At 34.4% G+C, this 17,944-nt stretch overlaps 1 protein-coding gene across 14 annotated transcripts in view; it reads left to right on the top strand.

Moving 5' to 3' along the window:
• PLCB4 (phospholipase C beta 4) overlaps nt 1-17,944 on the top strand; it is a 482,923-nt gene that overhangs the window by 361,879 nt on the left and 103,100 nt on the right. For all 14 annotated transcript variants that reach the window (XM_072634439.1, XM_072634436.1, XM_072634435.1 and 11 more), the window contains 6 exons: nt 5,798-5,879; nt 6,926-7,026; nt 7,666-7,723; nt 13,697-13,805; nt 15,858-16,068; nt 17,438-17,531. In XM_072634439.1, the coding sequence (XP_072490540.1) occupies nt 5,798-5,879; nt 6,926-7,026; nt 7,666-7,723; nt 13,697-13,805; nt 15,858-16,068; nt 17,438-17,531 (655 nt within the window). The remainder of the gene's footprint in view (nt 1-5,797; nt 5,880-6,925; nt 7,027-7,665; nt 7,724-13,696; nt 13,806-15,857; nt 16,069-17,437; nt 17,532-17,944) is intronic.

Genomic DNA, 17,944 nt, shown 5'->3' on the forward strand with positions numbered 1-17,944 from the left:
GGCATAGCTTATGAAAAACAAAGAATTAAAAAATAAAGAAAAAAAGCAGCGTAACAAAGCTAATCTACCTATTAACTGAAAGCACCAGTAAATGAAATATTTCTAGCTCACAGTCCCTGACCTCTACAAAGAAGTAAAGAAGATGTTTTTTTCGTATCTCTTCTTCAGGCTAAATTTGACCCTTGGTAATTACACAGCATGCATTTTCAATTTTGGTCATTTTTCTTTCTGTTTACATTATTCTGATCACTGCATATATTATTTTTCTAGTTCTCCTTCACTTTGCATCGTTTCTTTATTCTATGCTCTGTATTCTTCACATTTATTGTTTGTTATATCATTGTATTATTCTATTAAATTCATATACCAGAATTTGTTTAGCCATCCCTTAGTTCATGGGCATCTACTTTGTGTATGGTTCTTTGCTACTAAAGAAAATTTTGCTATAAATATTTTATGTAAATATGTGTATTGGTGCACATATACAATATATTTTTGGTACATATACATATGTACTTGATTATATAGTCATATTTTTATGTATATGTATTGTACATAAGCGCATCTGGTATGTCTCTGAATATCTTTGACCTCCTTGGGGCATATATATGGCAGTGGGGTCACTAAGCGAAAGGCCAACCCTCATTTTTTTCAGTGTTTTTTTTCAATGTATAAGAATTATATTAGCATTATTCCTGTGTTTTTACTCTCAAATGGTTTAGTAGCATGAGCTACATGTTGCTACATTATGCCATTTAAATTACTCAAATGACCTTCTATATTTTCCTTTGTGTGCATGCATCCTATACCTTTGTGGAATGAAGCCCTTCTCTGCCTTATTAGGTGATATCCATGAGTTGCCATGATGGAAGGAATTATGTTCAGACCTTCTGGCACTGATCCTTTATGAATTTATAAAAAGGCTGTTCCTTGAATTAAAGACATTGAATCTCTTGCTGTGCTATACTCAAATCCTTTTCAGCTCAGTGGTTCCTACTTGTATTCCACCGGTATAGGCTTCCAGAACTGCAGATTGCCTCCATACCACAATGAGATTAGGGAAGATAAAGGGTGGATTTGCAGTGGGGAATGACTATAGCAAGGAAATACATGGGGAAAGTAGGGAAAGTGGAAAGAAAAGAATACTATTTGAGTGCTTTTTAAAAATTCTACTTTCAAGTTCTCATCTTGCAATAAATTCTTTGTTTGGCAAATGTGCATTAACAATTCATTTTACTTAACTTGCAAGTGAATGTTCTATGTCTAGATTAGAAGTCTAAAAAATAAGCTTTCATATTTAATGATGTTTTTTGAGAGTACTTTAGTTAATCTTTCTCTTATTCAAAATACTTTGTTCATTTGAGTTATGGCAGTATAACTGTTTAGTATATCCCTACATCCTGGATCTATTGCTAAATACACAGTGCATTTTTTTATTTAATATCAATATTGAAACAGTTATCTAAACTTTTGAGGAAAAAATTATAGTGTGTAGCTCAGAAATGCAACTTGGATCTGTATTAGGTACTTACTAAATGTGTATAACTTCCAAAACAAGGTTTGTTCCAGAACACAAACAAAGGCAAAAGCAAAAAGGTTGTGATCAGCCTACTGCTTAACTAGCCACTATAGTTTCGCTGGCAACAAATATCCTTGTCCCTCTCATTATAGTGCAGGATCTAGTGACTTTTGTGATTTGTGTGTGATTCATGTCTTTTTTCTGGGCTATTCCTATACAATATCATTATTATTTTTTAAAGGAAATAACAAAGGTATTTTGGCATCTACCACAGACTATGTAATCTTGGCTCATGGCTTTTGATGAACTGTTCATGCCAATATTAACAGGTGCTTGACACAGGACATCTGTTCTTTAGGGGTGGAGGAAAGGGGTAGGAGAGAGGAGTTTATTGGAGTTGACGGAAGATTTTTACAAGGCCAGAAATTGTGGATGGATCTTCCGGTGTACAATCTGCCAAGAGCTTGGTGGAAATTTTAGTGAATGCTGTAATAGATATGAAGAGTAAATATTTTTAAAATGTCATTTCAGTTATGATTACATAACACTAATTTTCAAAATCTTTAGATGGAAAATACTGATATGGTTTTCACAGTTTTTACAAGGGAGCTGATACTCAGTCATGATATAAATTAGGGATGGCTACACACCAGTGGTACCATTGAGCAGACCTTATGACTCAGGTATCACATTACCTAGAAGGTCAAAGGAGTGGCAAATTAAGGAATCTTGAAATCCTGTTTCTCATTTGTCATTTATGTCTTTTCTTAGGAATCATACACTGTTTTATATTCTTTTTCTCTGTCACTGCCACTCTGGAGCTCTGCCTTTGGCTGTCCCTTTGCTTCTATCTCTCTGCAACACATACTCATAATACTTTTATTTCTACTTGCCTTCTGACTTCCCTCTTTCCCTCTACTTTTCCCCAATCTACATAAACTGGATGTGAGGGAAAGTGAGAGTCAGGAGATGAGGAATGTAATATGATGATGCCATTTGCCTCTAATTCTTTTTCACCATCATTCGCATTACCTTGGGGAAGACCTAGGGGAGGAGATGGCAGCATAGAGCATACTTGTAGCTAAAACAGAAGAGTTCCCCTGTTAGCAGCCCCTCTCCAAAGAGATCTGGTTTTGTAGTGTTCCATCTTCATATACATTAGTATCCTATGGCTCCATAAAAATTAGTGCCGCATTTCTTCAAGCATGATATTTGATAACTATTCTAGCAGAGTGTAAGTCCCTTGAGGGTAGATTACTGTTTCTCTCTCTTTTTTTTTTTATCCCCAGCACTTAAGCATTTAGTACCTTAATAAATGCCTTTTGATTGAATAGTTGATGTCTGCCCAATTAAACCAAAGCTATACAACATGTTCTACATTGTTTCAGTTTAGCTATAGCATCTAGAATTTAGGATTTTACTAAAGATTTTTTTTTGTTTTCACACTTGGCCAAGAGTCATCAAATTATTTGACATTTAGAATCCAATCATAGAACATATTAGGGATTCCTAGTCAGGGCAGCATGGAAAATACAGTGGATCTGGGAACAAAGTACCTGGGTTCAGATTTTAGCTCTGCCACTTACTAGCTGTGTGACTTTGGGCAAATCACTACCTCTTTGGGATTCAGTTTCTTTGACTGTGAAATGAAGGAGTTGAAGTTAGATAAATGGCCTCAGTAGTCCCTTCCTGATGTAAATATGGGATCCTATGTGTGTGTGGGGGGAGGGGTGTCCCAAAATTCTCTGTAGTGACTAAAACACATATGTTAAATATTTGGAAACCCATATAAATTGAATTTTCCATAACTAACTAAATTCAAGTATTTATGTCCACTCGTTTGAGAAGATGCTGGGGAATCTTGGAATCTTGGCAATGTCCACTCAAGAAATATGGCCTGGTGCCTAGTATCTTTGTGTAATGAAAGTACACCATGAGTGATACTCCCTCTCTGTGCATAGATCCATAAATGTGAATGAAGAGCTGTGACCTTACCACTAAGTAGTCTTCATAGATAATCATTTCTATCCACTTTAAAATGTGTTAAAATTAACTTCTTGGAAAAATCTTTGGACCCATTGGAAACAGGAAAGCTTTATATGAATGCTCAATAAATCTACCTAAAGCACACTCTTCCTCATATATTTTGGGAAATCAAAGTCTAGAGCTGAAATGTCTACTCTCACATTCACTAACATTAATAGGCTGTTAGTGCTTATAATAGGAGATTGCCATCCTCTCCAGCATGAATATCTGAGCTGTATGAAAGAGTGGGAGGTTGGTAAAAGTCATTAAAAACCCTATTAAACTCAGATAGATGATAGTTCCCTGGCTTAGATGTCAAGCCTACTGTTCGCAGGTGAAACCAAGCTTTTGACCTAAATTGTGGATAGACTCGGAAAAAAATCTTGAAGAGTTAACAAGCTCTTGATACGTAATCTGAAGTACATGCTCTTACAATTAGTTAATGAAAGCCTTTTGAGTGGCTGAAGCAGAATTGGCAGCAAGGCATAATATTTCAGTGTCTGACATATTATTCTTTGTCATCCTGAATTCACTTTAAGTTTCAGTTGAAGGATGTGTATAAGATAGTTTCTTCTTCCGTATCTCTTACCATCAGGAAATCTGTACACCAACATGTCAACTTATAAAGTTTTCTCTTCACCAGTCACTAGAGTTGAGTGTGCAGTGATTGTGTTCACACAGAACTTAGCTGTATAGATGAAGAAGCTGTGCAAAGTATGATTGAGCAGTTACCAACAGACTTCGAGATGAGCCAATCCTAGATAAAATTCTTTGGTAGAGAGACAAGTGACATTTTAGAATAGCCTAGTTTGATGTTGAACTGGAAAAGCACTTAATAGCAAAATATCCTTTCTCTGGTAGCATAATAAAACTAGGCTGGACCTCAAGTGCTATTACATTCCAAAGAGCTTCATAATTTTATTTTATCTTTTAAAATCTAAGTTCAGTGAGTCAGCAATGATACTACTGCTAAAACCTGCTACTTTTCATTGCAATTGGTAATTCTATTCCACTAATGTTTATTAAGCTTTTCTGTATGCTTCCTACACGCCATTAAATCCAATTCAATTCATCATATTTTTTTACATTTGATTTATTTTTAGATGAAATTTTTTATTCTGAATTTAACACCTTCCCTTCCCTAATATACTCTGCAATCCAGTGATACTGGCTTCCTTGTTGTTCCTCAAGCTTTACCCTCTTTCCCAGCTCTGGGTGTTTTCACTGACTGTGCCCCATGCTTCAGATTCTTTCTTTGTCATCTCCACCTCCTGGCTTTCCTAGTTTCATTCATAGATTTTCCTGATTCCCTGTAATTCTAGTGTCTTTTCTCTGTTGATATTCTCCAGTTTGTCCTGTATGTAGCTTGTTTATACATAATTGTTTACACGTTCTCTCCCTTATTAAACTGTGAACTCTTTGAAAGTAAGAACTGTCTTTTACCTTTATTTTCAACACTAGCACTTAGCATGGTGCTTGGAATATATTAGGTACTTAATCAAACTGACTACTTGCTCATCTTTTTCCTTCCAATCTTCTCAGGAATCCTTTAAAAACAGTAAGACCAAAACCAAACACACTCTTTTAATCACCATTTGTTGACCCATATACAAGGCATTATGGTATGTGCTAGGAGATACAAAGACAAAAATAAAGCAAAGGAAAGGGCCTTTTGAAATCATATAGTCTGTCCTTATTTTGCAAATATAAAAGCTCAGTCTGAGAGAGGTGAAATATTTGGCCAAGATCAAATAGGCAAGTTGGTGGCAGAACAAATAAAAGTAACCTGTGCAGGGTCAGACCTCTGTTTTCAGTTTAAGAAACCTTTTGCTTCTCCCCAGTCTTTCGTTCTACCAGAAGGAACATTTCTCTTAGAGGGAAGATTTATTTCAGTTTTTCCCCTAAGCTGCCATTGGCAGGGACAAAGAGGTAGCATTGCAGAGTAGTTAGAGACCAAGACTTGGATTCAGGAAGATCTGAATTTGTATTGATTCTGATACTTACTAGCTGTGTGGTCACGGGTAAGTCATTTGTAATCTCTCTGAACTTGTTTCCTTATCTGTAGAGTTGGCATAATAATGCCTGTTCTACCTACATGATAGGATTGTTGTAACACTTAAAACATGTTATTCACTGTTGTTACTGTTGCTGTTAAGTATATTGGAGACGTGAATGGTTGGGGTTTATTTGGCAAATAAAAATGCCAATATGTGAAAGTAACATCATTTCCATTTTATTTCTCCCCTTCTGTAGTATTACTAGAACCTTTGCATCAGGTAAAACAGAAAAGGTGATTTTTCAAGCGCTTAAGGAGTTAGGTCTTCCCAGCGGAAAGGTATTTATTAAGTTATTTTAATAATATACTACTAAATCTCTTGTTTTTAACAATTTAAGTATGTCATGAATTAAACCAGTTGTGCCACACACCAGGCTTTGCATGTACCCTTTCTATCATAACAGAAAAAAAAACCAAACATAAGTGTGAATTGATTGGTTTGTATCTTGGCACATTCTAGTAGGTTTAAGATAAACATTTTCAAATTCATAGATGACTGTTTCATCATTTTTGTTGTTTACATTAAGAAAATTAAGTTTAAGATATCTTCTTGACTTAGAAAAGTTATTTTGGCTTCAAAATATGGTAACCTTGTTGACCATCAGCAAGGTTAATGGAAAGATTAAGTAAATAGTCTTTTATTTTGAAAGCAAGTTTGGACCAGTAGACTTTTATAGAACTCCAGGTGATATAGATATTGCTAAGTTATTGCACAAAATCTTTCTCCATATAAACCCCCTTTATTCCTCTCTGTTAGCTTTCATGTACAGGAGAATCAAACTTTTGTTATTGTCGATGACAAAGAGAATGAATGTCAGTGTTGCTACTTAAGCAAATCTTGCTCAACATGAAACTAAACTGAAAATTAAGGCTTTCTATATTTTCCTGAAGTGTTTTCTTTGGTTTTATAAAACTGTCAAAAAGAAAAAAATAACAAGAGGTTGATCTCAATTTGCCTTTGTAAACGAAAAAATTTCACCTACGGAGAAGCACCGTCTACACAGCCAGCAAGATTGGCTAGGGAGTGATAGTTTCTCCGTACTTTCATGTTTCTTTCAGGTACATTTGAGAAAGTTTCAACAGCTGCCTGCAGTTACATATCTGGCTGTATGACAAAGAAAAAAGCCTAGACACTTATGTTCTAATAGAGTCAGCTGTCACTCCCTGTAGTATTACTACTGAGATGCATTTGTTGGTTTTACCTGTTGGGCTATGGCTAGGCACAAAGTTTTTAAGATACCAGTGGTAGCAATTTATTGTCTCTATCACAACTTCATTGAGAAACTTTTGCTGAATGGATAATCCGTCCCTACATTTCCTTCCAGAATGATGAAATCGAGCCTGCAGCATTTACTTATGAAAAGTTTTATGAACTAACACAAAAAATTTGTCCTCGGACTGACATTGAGGACCTCTTTAGGAAAATGTAAGTTCTTTTCTTATTGAAAGTGACCGTTAAGCTGTATCATTCTCATTTTAGATTTTTCTCATATTTTTGCCCTAGCATTTCAGTGCATTATGAATAGAATATCCAGTCATGCCTGCTACTACCATATCCTACACTAGCAGGCAAGGGCAGGGTTATGTTTCCTCCCCTTAAGTCATCAATGTAAAAGTTCACTCCAAGTTTTTGAGAAACTTTTACATAAGTTAAAGGAAGCACCTGGAACTTTTTTTCTTGCATTGGCTTTACTAACTCCCTGTAATTTTAACCTGCTTTTTTAGGTTATTAACACATTTTGTAAACTAACTAGATTAAGTATGGAGTCTTATTATATTATTGGAAAGTTCATTCATTCAGAATTATCTAAAGTGGATGACTTACATGTTGTTTTTGAATTAACGCTTTTAAATAATTACTCAGGAAAATGAATAGCAAAAGCCTTAACTATGGTGCTCATGGGGGGGAGGAGATTTCTTACAAAGGGTCTTTGGCCTTTAAAAGAATGCATAACTACTTAGAAAATTGTTTTAGAAAGTATCATCAACAAATGTCAACATGTAAATCGTACCTACTGTAGCATCATATACAGAAACTTACTTTTTCTAATAAATTTCTTTTCAGCAATGGAGACAAAACTGATTATTTAACGGTAGACCAATTAGTGAGCTTTCTAAATGAAGTAAGCTTTTTCATACATTAACTACCATAAAGTCTGTCTGCAGTGGCTTGCTTCTTCCAGTTTCCTCATTGCATGCATGCTCTCATTGGCTTTGCTTCTGACCTGCTGATCTCTCTCCAGCATTATGGCATCTTCCAGGTGCAAAAATCAGCTGCAACTCTGTGTGATCTTGTGCTTTCTGTGTGTTGGCTTTGTCACTTGCTTACTGCTGATTATTTGATGTGGTGTGTAGTTGTTGTTGTTGTATCTATGAATTTTTATAATATTATACCCACTTAATTAAATGTTGGTATTTGATTGTCAGATATTATTAAAATGTGTTGAATTGTTTCGTATTGATTCTTTTAATTAGATAGAGAATGATTAGTTTGTGGCACTGTAGTTTGATTCTCCATTGCTAATTTTTTCTCACTAGTGATGCATGAATTGGAAGTCTTTTTTTTTTTTTTTTTTAGTAGATTGCATGTAAGGATTTGTAGAGTAGAATGAAATATTTTGTTAACAAACCTAAAGGATTACTAGATTTCCTTACTGTGTTATTGTACAGCAAAAGCTCATTGAATTTTAAGTATGTTTCTTTCTTACTTTTAAATTTTCCAACCTAATTTATACTCAGATTTACTTAATATAGTTTTTTTACTTGAAAACAGGATAATAAAGTATTATAATAGCAAGTGAATGGTCCAATTTTTGTACCAGTAAATTTTATTTCCACATCTTTCACATTTTTGAAAGCCATTTTTTATCAAAAACCACCTAAAAATTTTGTTATCATTCAGAGTAGTAAAGCAATGCATTTTTTTATTCAAAGGTGATATTTATGTATTCATACATATGTATATATATTTGTATATGTATAGATATATATTGGTTATCACCACAAAACAAAGACCATCTCAGTGCCAGACACATAGCAGATGTTTGATAAGTCACAATAAAAAAGAGATAGGAAATAGATTAGATAGGTTATTAATATTGAACATCCCATTGCCATTCCCCTTTCTTCTTTTCACCATGAGTTTTCAGTGGCTTCACATTTTATTTGTATTTGAACTTTTAGGAATTATGTTAATCAGGGCTTGAATATATGCAATATAAAGGGAAGATACCATTTAAATTAATTTAATATAATTCAGTATTCATTTTACTTGAAATCTCTTTTTTAGTTATGTGTTCTACTCTTTCTTAGTCATGCATATGCTATGCTTACAATCTTTACCCAGGTATTATCCACATTCTTATATTGTAGATAAATAATATGGAAAAGTAGATTGCTTGGAATGTTTTTCATCAACATATGCTAATACTCTATTTATCTTGTCCTATTCTTTCATTTTGAATCATTAATAACCAAAGCATTGTTAAGGTGGGCCAAGAAACACATTTCCCTGTAATGATTAGATAGTATGGTAGAAGAGGAAGTCTATAGTGTACATTGACTTACTGCAATTGGAAAAATGTACTTCATGCATATGTGGTGAATCTGGCTTCAAGCAATGCCTAAACATTTCTTGTATCTTACTTACAACTGCACTTTTCTCAAGAAGAGAAGTTACTAATATTACAAGCACAGATTCAGCTTCCTAAGAGCCCTTACTTGTCTGTTGTAAGGATTGTTGTTCTGCTGTTTGTTTGAGTGTGCTTACAGTTTTTGAAAATCTAAGACATAAAAACAACTTTGAAAATATACTCTCCATTTCTCTACTGATTTGGTAGACCTCCTTCTAGCATTCTATTATAGTGGCTAAAACTGTTTATGTATTTTAACTACTTTCTCTCCCTTTCTTCCACATGATTCGTGCAGAGAGAGAGGACACAACTTGACTTTGAGTAGTAAGAATGATAGATTCAGTTCAGTGCCAAGCTTTCTCTGGTTGTTGACATTATACAGTGCTTCCAGACAGCTATGTTAATAGATATGATTACTTCAATTGAGCCAGTATTTTTAAGGGTTGTGTGATAAATAATGCAGTATAGCTTTAGTCAAATGCATACATTCTGTCATTCTTCATTTTTATTAGCGAGATGAATCAAGCAAGGAAGTGAATTTAGCCAATGGCATCCAACCATTGCAGGCTAATAACTTTTGTCACAGATAAATGTTTGGATCCTCTATGATGGCTTAAGGAAAGTTCTCTTTGCCTTTATTATTAAAATAATAAAGTCCAGGTTGATACTGTCAGAAAGAATTGACATAAGCTTCCATTTATTTATTTAATCAGAACCACAGCATTGTCATCACTGATCATAGAACCTAATGATAGATTGAAATTCATTTAGTTTCCAACTCATATCTATTCCTAATAATCAAATCGACTGTTTTTAGTTCTGTTTTTCCTTTCTATTTGTATCCTCAGATGAAGATGCTAATGAGTACAGAAATAGACAAAAGACTTAAAATACGGGGAAAATTTGAATTGCCTGAGGAATCAAGAGTTAGTTATATCGATCATGTTGGGAATTAAAGCTAGGTAGTTGCTACTATAAAGAGACCCTAACTAGCTATTTCAAGTAAAGTCACGTAATTGTGTTCCTGGAATGGACGTTAAGGGTCTTGTGCAATAGGTAGGTCATCTAATAGAATAACAGAAATCATTAGATCCTATACCTGAAAAATAGCTTAGAGATTATCTAGTTCAGAAAACACTCACTGAAATGAGGAACATTAATTCCAAAGAGGTTAGGCAGTGTGCCCTGGCTCATATTTAGTAATGTCAGAACCATTACTAAAATCTAAACCTGCACCAACGCAGCCTTATTGGCACTTAGCACCGGAACAAACATTGCTGCTTAGTGGGAAGTAATATAGTCCTTTGCAAATATTAGAACTTTATAATAGATGATTGTTAATATTATTATTACTGTCAGCTGCCAGGAAAGTGACAAAAATGAAAATATATCAGTTGTCAGTACTATTATTAAGAAAATAATAATAGGATTCATAGTTTAGTTTGCTTAGCACTGTACCTGGCATATAATCAAGGATTAATAAATATTTATTGTCTATCTAGTCTAAAGAAAATCAACAAACACTCATTAGATGTTGTTCTAAATGTCCATTATTGGTGGAAAGTAACCAAAAGGTCATGGGATAATAGCCCCGTTATTAATTTTCTTCAGGATTTTGCATCTGATTTTGAAACTCCAAATTCAAATGGACTTTGATGCCGAAGGATTCAAGTAAAAATACCTGTAAAAACATTATAGATTGCTTTTGATAGTAATAGGCAGCAGATGTTAGTCTCTCACAGAGAAGAGGAAATACATTGACAAAGACACAATGATCACATTACAAAGACTTTATTATCAGCTCCCAGAAAATCTGAAGCTCTGTACTACATAATCTTTTAAGTACCATTTTGAATTTCCCTGTTTGGAAGAGTTTCCAAGATTTCATCTCCATTCTTCAATATGTATCCAATGAGACAATAGGTTATACGTTAAGTCAATGGTATTCATTCCTCTCTCTCTCCTTTACATTTCTTATGGTAATACCAGTCCCTAAAATTTAATAATAGCGATCAACTTTATTGGCATATCACTATATAGTTTATGGAGTGGTTTCACACCTGTTGCCTCATTTTCCTCTCATAACAACTCTCTGAGATAGAGCAGGTATTATCTATCATTCTCATTTTAGAAATAAGGCAATAAAACTTAGATGGTAAGTGACTTTCTAGGTTATGCACCTTTTAAGGTGCAAAACTAGGATGCTCCATCTTTTCTCCTCTTACTCTTAAGGGGAGAGAGAAGATAAAACTGATTTTATCTCTCTAATCTTTTCTCAAGCAGCTAGGTAGTGCGATTGGTAAAGCCCCAGGCCTAGAGTCTAGAGATGAATCTTCCTGAGTTCAAACCTGGCCTCTGACACTTACCAGTAGCTTAACCCTAGGCAAGTCCCTTAATTCTGTTTGCTTTGATTTCTTCATCTTTAAGATGAACTAGGGAAAGAAATAACAAACAAGTCTAGTTTCTTTGCCAAGAAAATCCCAACTGGGGCCACAGAGAGTCAAGTCAGTCACAAGTGAAACAACTGAACAACTAACTCTCTTCTTGCATTTTTTTCTCTCTTTCTGTTCTCCATTTCTGTCTCTTCCTACGTATCTTTAATTTGCTTTATTTTGTATCGAATTAACTCAGGTAATTCTTTCCATTTGAATATATGAGTATATATGTATGTGTGTGTGCTTGCACACTCATATACACAAAGAGAATATTTGATGATGAGCATATCATATAAATTAAGCTAATCCATTTCAGTATACATATCTAATCTTTACTCAACACAATAGGAAAGACAACTATGCTTTTCCTATAACCACAGACACAACCTTTTTTCTTCTATTCATCTTCTTTCCTGCCACCATTAACAGATACTGACAAAAGTAAAGAGATACTAACCATGTCATTCTTAATATAAGTTCATTAAATAATGTATTTCAATTAGAAGTGGAAAGTTTATAGTTTTTCAGAGTAATGGGGTGCACAACTGCATGCCTATGCTATACTGCTAGCTAGGAATATTGTGCATCCCACTATTTGACAATTTCATAGTTGTTCTTAGAGTTTTGCTTCTTCTAGATGCTGCACAGGGAGTGATTGTTTTTGCTGTCTTTTAGATGCTAGGAATCTGTTACTGGTAGCATTAACTCTGTGCTACTTCATTGCATGGCTGTTTTGTTGTGAGCTATAAGTTTTTAGACTATAAGCATGCTTCATTGGAGTAAACTTTCAATTTTGTTGCTTCATTATGAATCAACAGCCATAACTTTGGAAAAGGACCAAAGGCATATGCATTTTGAGAAATTGCATAAAATACTCTATTGGCCACAGGCATCCACATTGTCCACCTTCAAATTATTCATCCAAATTGGGGTTGGGGTGGAAATTCCACAAACTTAAAACTTCCTTTCCCCAAGTATGTGCATATATCTGGGTAAAGAAATGTTGCCATGGTCATACGTATTGATGAAGTTTCGCTTGCATCTGCTTACCTGCCATGACTCAGTTGAATTTTGTTTTATCTTTTTATTTTTATTTTTATGGAGAATCAGGTACACAGTGTGCAGCCCTCAAATCTGCAATGAACGCAACAACAAAAAAAAAGAATTGTAACTACCAAAAAAAAAAAAAAAAAAGACCATACATTGGACTTTTCATTCATTTTCTTTGAAATCAGTTGTATCATTCCTCCCTCTGGTATTAATATAGAATCAAGAGACTCTAGCCCTGAAATTGAGTGAGATGACTTTTCTTAGTTCTTAGTGAACTCTTAGAACTTAGTGAACTTAGTGGGCTTTGTGAGTGAACTTCAGATGATTTCTTTTAGAATTAATTGATCTTAATTTTCAAGTGACTACAATAATCCCAGTTGATTTATAAATATAAATCAGTGAATTATATCCTTGTTTTCTTTAGTTTTGCAGTGATATTTCAATTATTAAATTACTTTTGCAAACTTGCTTAATAGAATGTTTTCCAGTTCTGATCAGGAATATGATCAATCTTTTATAGAAAAGTTATATGAAGATATTCTTAATATAAAGACTGAATGTTTATATTAAACCTTCTCCTATACTAGCATAGTGATCGTTTGCAGTTAAACTCTATGAATTTAGACCCAGAATATACATGATCATTCACATAACCCTTGATTTTATAAAAATAACAGTTATAGAATAGCTAGTTTCTCTGCTTCTGCTTTTCCCTATGAAAAAGTACCCTAGTAAATCTTTTCTTTAGGAGGAGAAGAAGGAAGAAAGGAAGAATGGAAGGAAGGAAGGGAGGAAAGAAAGAAAGGAAGGAGGGAATGAAGTGAGGGGGGAAGGAATACTTTTGACACTTTTAAGTTACAGTTGTGATACTCTGCATTTCATGTATTAGAAGTTTTCTGTTTTGATTATATGAAACATACTAAGAATTTTGCAAATAGCAAATACTATCATGCTAAACAGAGTTATTTTCTAATCTTAGCATCAACGAGACCCTCGATTGAATGAAATTTTATTCCCATTCTATGATGCAAAAAGGGCAATGCAGATAATTGAGACTTATGAGCCTGATGATGAGTTGAAGACAAAAGGTAATGAAGAAGACATATGGTTTTGTTTTTCTTTCTCTTAAAAAAGAGCAGGGAGGTGCACATTTATTTTAAGTAAATCACTTAGTTGTTGGCTGAATGAATTTTAAGAAACACAAAGCCTTCTAGTGCCAAGATCAGGTCACTTACTTTGGTTTTGAATTTCAAATATATCACCTTTCACACTAGATATGCCATGCTAGCCAGAATATCATTTTAAATTTAACATGTTATAAAATACTAATCATTCCTTAAGCACCTACTATGTTCCAAGCCTGCTCTAAGGGGCATTTTTGGCCTGTCAGAATTTCCATTAAAAAGACATCTGGAAAAAAAATTGAGGAAAACTCAAGTTAACTCAATTTTATTTCTTGTGACAGAGAAGTATAAAACTTTAACAAATGAGATTATTTACGTCCTTAACATTATTTACAAAAAAAAAAAAAATCTCGTTCTGCTGTTCTGCACCCAGAAGTTGTTTTGAAGTCATTTCTTATTTTGAAAACATAAGCAACAAAATTAGTAAAATAGCTTCTTACCCATTTGAATGTGAGCTCCATGAAGACATATTCTGTTTATGTGCCTTTGCTTATGTAACCAGGGCTTTGCAATAGTTCCTGGCACATAGCAAAAACTATATTCTAGGATTACAAGTTCCAATTCTTTTTACATTATGGAGTAGTCCAGTCAGCCAGTCACCAAGCATTTATTAAGTGCATTGTATTGTATTTTAATACATTATAGAGACACCATATATGGTGCATATGTGTGTGTGTCCTTGTAACTCAGAAAAACCTGGCTTCAACATCCTAATGCAATGTGACCTTGGATATGTCAGTTCATCCACACTGCCACAGTGTAGCACCAATACGATATTCACTGCTCCTACAGCAGCCAAGTATCTTGGTACAATTCTTAATCACGAAATACAACAGACTCTCCCCATGGAAGACAGAACCAAAACATTTATTCAGACACCAGAAAGCCAAATCCATCATAGTAACGAAAATCTATGCACAATCACAATAAAGAGAAAACATCATCCCCAAGCCTTACCCCACTAGGCTTCCCACAAACCAGCTCCCTTAAACAAAATCACAAAGAAGCTCTCTCACTCATGCTAGCCAAGAGCTTGCATCCTTCCTAGCTCCAACTGCTCTCATGACCAAATTTCCTCTCAGGTCTGCCCTAGCTCTTCCTCTTCCTGTTCCACCCACTCAGCAAATTCATCCCACCGCAGGGCTCCTTGTGACTCAGACTTCCCAGGCAGGTCACATGGACCTATTAATGAATAGGAAAGATCTTTCCATTTAAATTACTATTACGCCCAGTCAGCTGTCTAAGAATTTAAGCTATAGACAGTTTGTCTGTTAGTAGAAAAAGTTTCCAGAAGTTTTCTCATACCAATGAAATGACAGACATATAAATAAACAAATGAATATTATAAATTAAAGATAGTATCATTGGAAAAAGCCATTGAGAGTATGACTACCTACAGAATGAATTTTAATATCCATATTTTCCCTATCTGCCTAATACTCTAGAAACCTGGGTATTGCATTTGATTTTTCATTGTAGTTCATTAAAATGGAGAACTCATTCCTTTAACAGACATTTTTAAAACCCCTTTGCCCCCCACATTATACCCTGAAACAGTTTATGTTCTACCGGGATAAAACAACTTATTCACAGGTATGAAGTAGACAATATGTAGAAAGTGTGCACACAGTAATTTTGGAAAAGCAAGAGAAGGGCAGTGTCATCTGGAAAGATTAGCATTTGGACTGGATTTTTGCCTGTTTGCATGAGAAACTGTGAAGTTAGCATACTTTTAATATACTTCCCTGCCATCTCCTCCTCCAAAGCTGCCTTTAAGGATGAAGATACATTAGAAAAAGAAGATTAAACTCCCACCCTCACTGTTTCAAGCTCCCTTTAGCTTCTGTGACTGAAATAGGAGGTTTCAGTCTATTGGGCTACTTCTTATATAACTTTACCTCCATCCTCTGTAAATGTTTAAGGCTATATAAGCCTTTGCATGTTTTTTTTTTTTAGGGCTCATATCCAGTGATGGGTTTTGCAGATATCTTATGTCAGATGAAAATGCTCCAGTCTTCCTTGACCGCCTGGAACTTTACCAAGAAATGGATCATCCTTTGGCCCACTATTTTATCAGTTCTTCCCATAACACGTACCTCACAGGACGTCAATTTGGTGGGAAATCTTCCGTGGAAATGTACAGACAAATCCTCTTAGCTGGATGCAGGTTGGCAAGCTAAGATAATTGCTTTTTATTTCAGTGTTACAAGCTTATATTTAACCCATCATCGTCTCCTTCAAAGGCATATACACTTATCTCTTCCCCATCATGACTTTCTCCATTGTAATTTCAATATATTGTGGATAGCCATAAGAAATTAAATGGGAATTTGGGGGAAGTTTTGTGGAAGCTGCAGATGCCACACAGAGGTCAGCAGATGATATAGAAAAGATACTTTTACTTAACATTGACCTACATATAACCTATGACCAAATACTTAACCCAAATTTTACAATAAGGTACTGTAAACACCCCGTAAAAGAAAAAGAAGTTCAGACTTCTTCTGAGGTACAAGTGGGGTGCCAGAAAATTATATATGAATTTTCTAGATTGCCGGGGACATTGCACCTGTAACCCCTCAGAAGTTGAAGGCATAGCACAGAAAATTACTTCATTCCTTCTTGAAAAATTTATTATAATTTACCCTTAATCAATTAAAACTATTGTGGCACTAATAAATGGTGCACATGCCAAAATGGTGTTTATAATGTCAATATAAAATATGAAAAGAAATCACAGGTAAGAAACTTGCATGAGAGATTTCTGCTGTATACATTTGGAGACAGTTGGGTGGTATAGTGGATGGAGCAGAGGAGCTGTAGTCAGGCAGTCCTGACTTCAGATCACATTCTTAGGGACTTAATAACTATGTGACCGTGGGCAAGACACTTAACCTCTGTTTGCCTCAATTTCCTCAGTTGTCAACTGGTAGGGATACTAATAACACTACCTCATGGGAGTGTTGTAAAGATCCAATGAGATAATATTTGTAAAGTGCTTCAAAGCAAGGTGCCTTACGTAGAGTGGGCTGTGACATATAGTGGACAAATAGAAATGCCTATTCCTTTTCTCCCTTTTTGTTTCTATAAATTTAAATACAACTTTAGCTTCTACCTGTGGATGGTACCATAGGTATGAGAATAATACTTATGTAACTAGTTAAGTAAGAAATTAGTCTATTAAAATATCTAAAATTATCCCCCCACTACTTTGTGTAAGATTAAAAACTTTTCACTTATACCTCTTTTTTCACATATTGGATAATGAAATTGCTCAGTATTTGTGGAGAAAATACAAGGGTATGTAATGTTTAATACATTGCAAGCAAGCTATAGAAGCAAATAAAATAGTTACATTAAGAACAGGTTTTAATAACAACATAGGTTTAAATATTTAATATTAATATTAATAAATATTTAATAAAAACAACTTTTGGAATTTATTCTATTTCTGGTCCTGTTAAGAAAATCACTTAAAGTTTTTGCATATATACCTTTACTTAGAGGATTAAATATTTGTCATCTTGTATTCTTAGATGTGTTGAACTAGATTGCTGGGATGGAAAAGGGGAAGATCAAGAACCAATAATAACTCATGGAAAAGCAATGTGTACAGATATTCTCTTTAAGGTAATATGGAAAATATATCCATGTCCACAGCAGGGGTTTGTGACCTAAAATCTCTAAACTATTGTTTTTTTCATGTTGAGTAAACATATTTCAGTATAATTGGTTTCCTTTGTAACCCTATGTATTTCATTTTGTATATTTAAAAACATTATTCTGAGAAGGTATCCTTGACACACAAAAAGGTTAAGAATCCCTTTTTTACAGTATCATTCCCTCAACAAAAGCTGCAGTTGCCAGCATTCCTTCTTAGCTAAGTGGGGAAGGGTAAGTTTGAAAATTTGCATGATGAAATAGTAAGCACAAATATTTGTATTTAGGTGTTTACTCTTTACATATTCACTCTCCTCCCTGTCTTGAGAATATCAGGAACAATATTTTCCCCTCAGAATTTTGTCTTCACACTCCTTTTCTTC

Source organism: Notamacropus eugenii, chromosome 1 (assembly GCF_028372415.1).
Source record: "Notamacropus eugenii isolate mMacEug1 chromosome 1, mMacEug1.pri_v2, whole genome shotgun sequence".
Classification (NCBI taxonomy): domain Eukaryota; kingdom Metazoa; phylum Chordata; class Mammalia; order Diprotodontia; family Macropodidae; genus Notamacropus; species Notamacropus eugenii.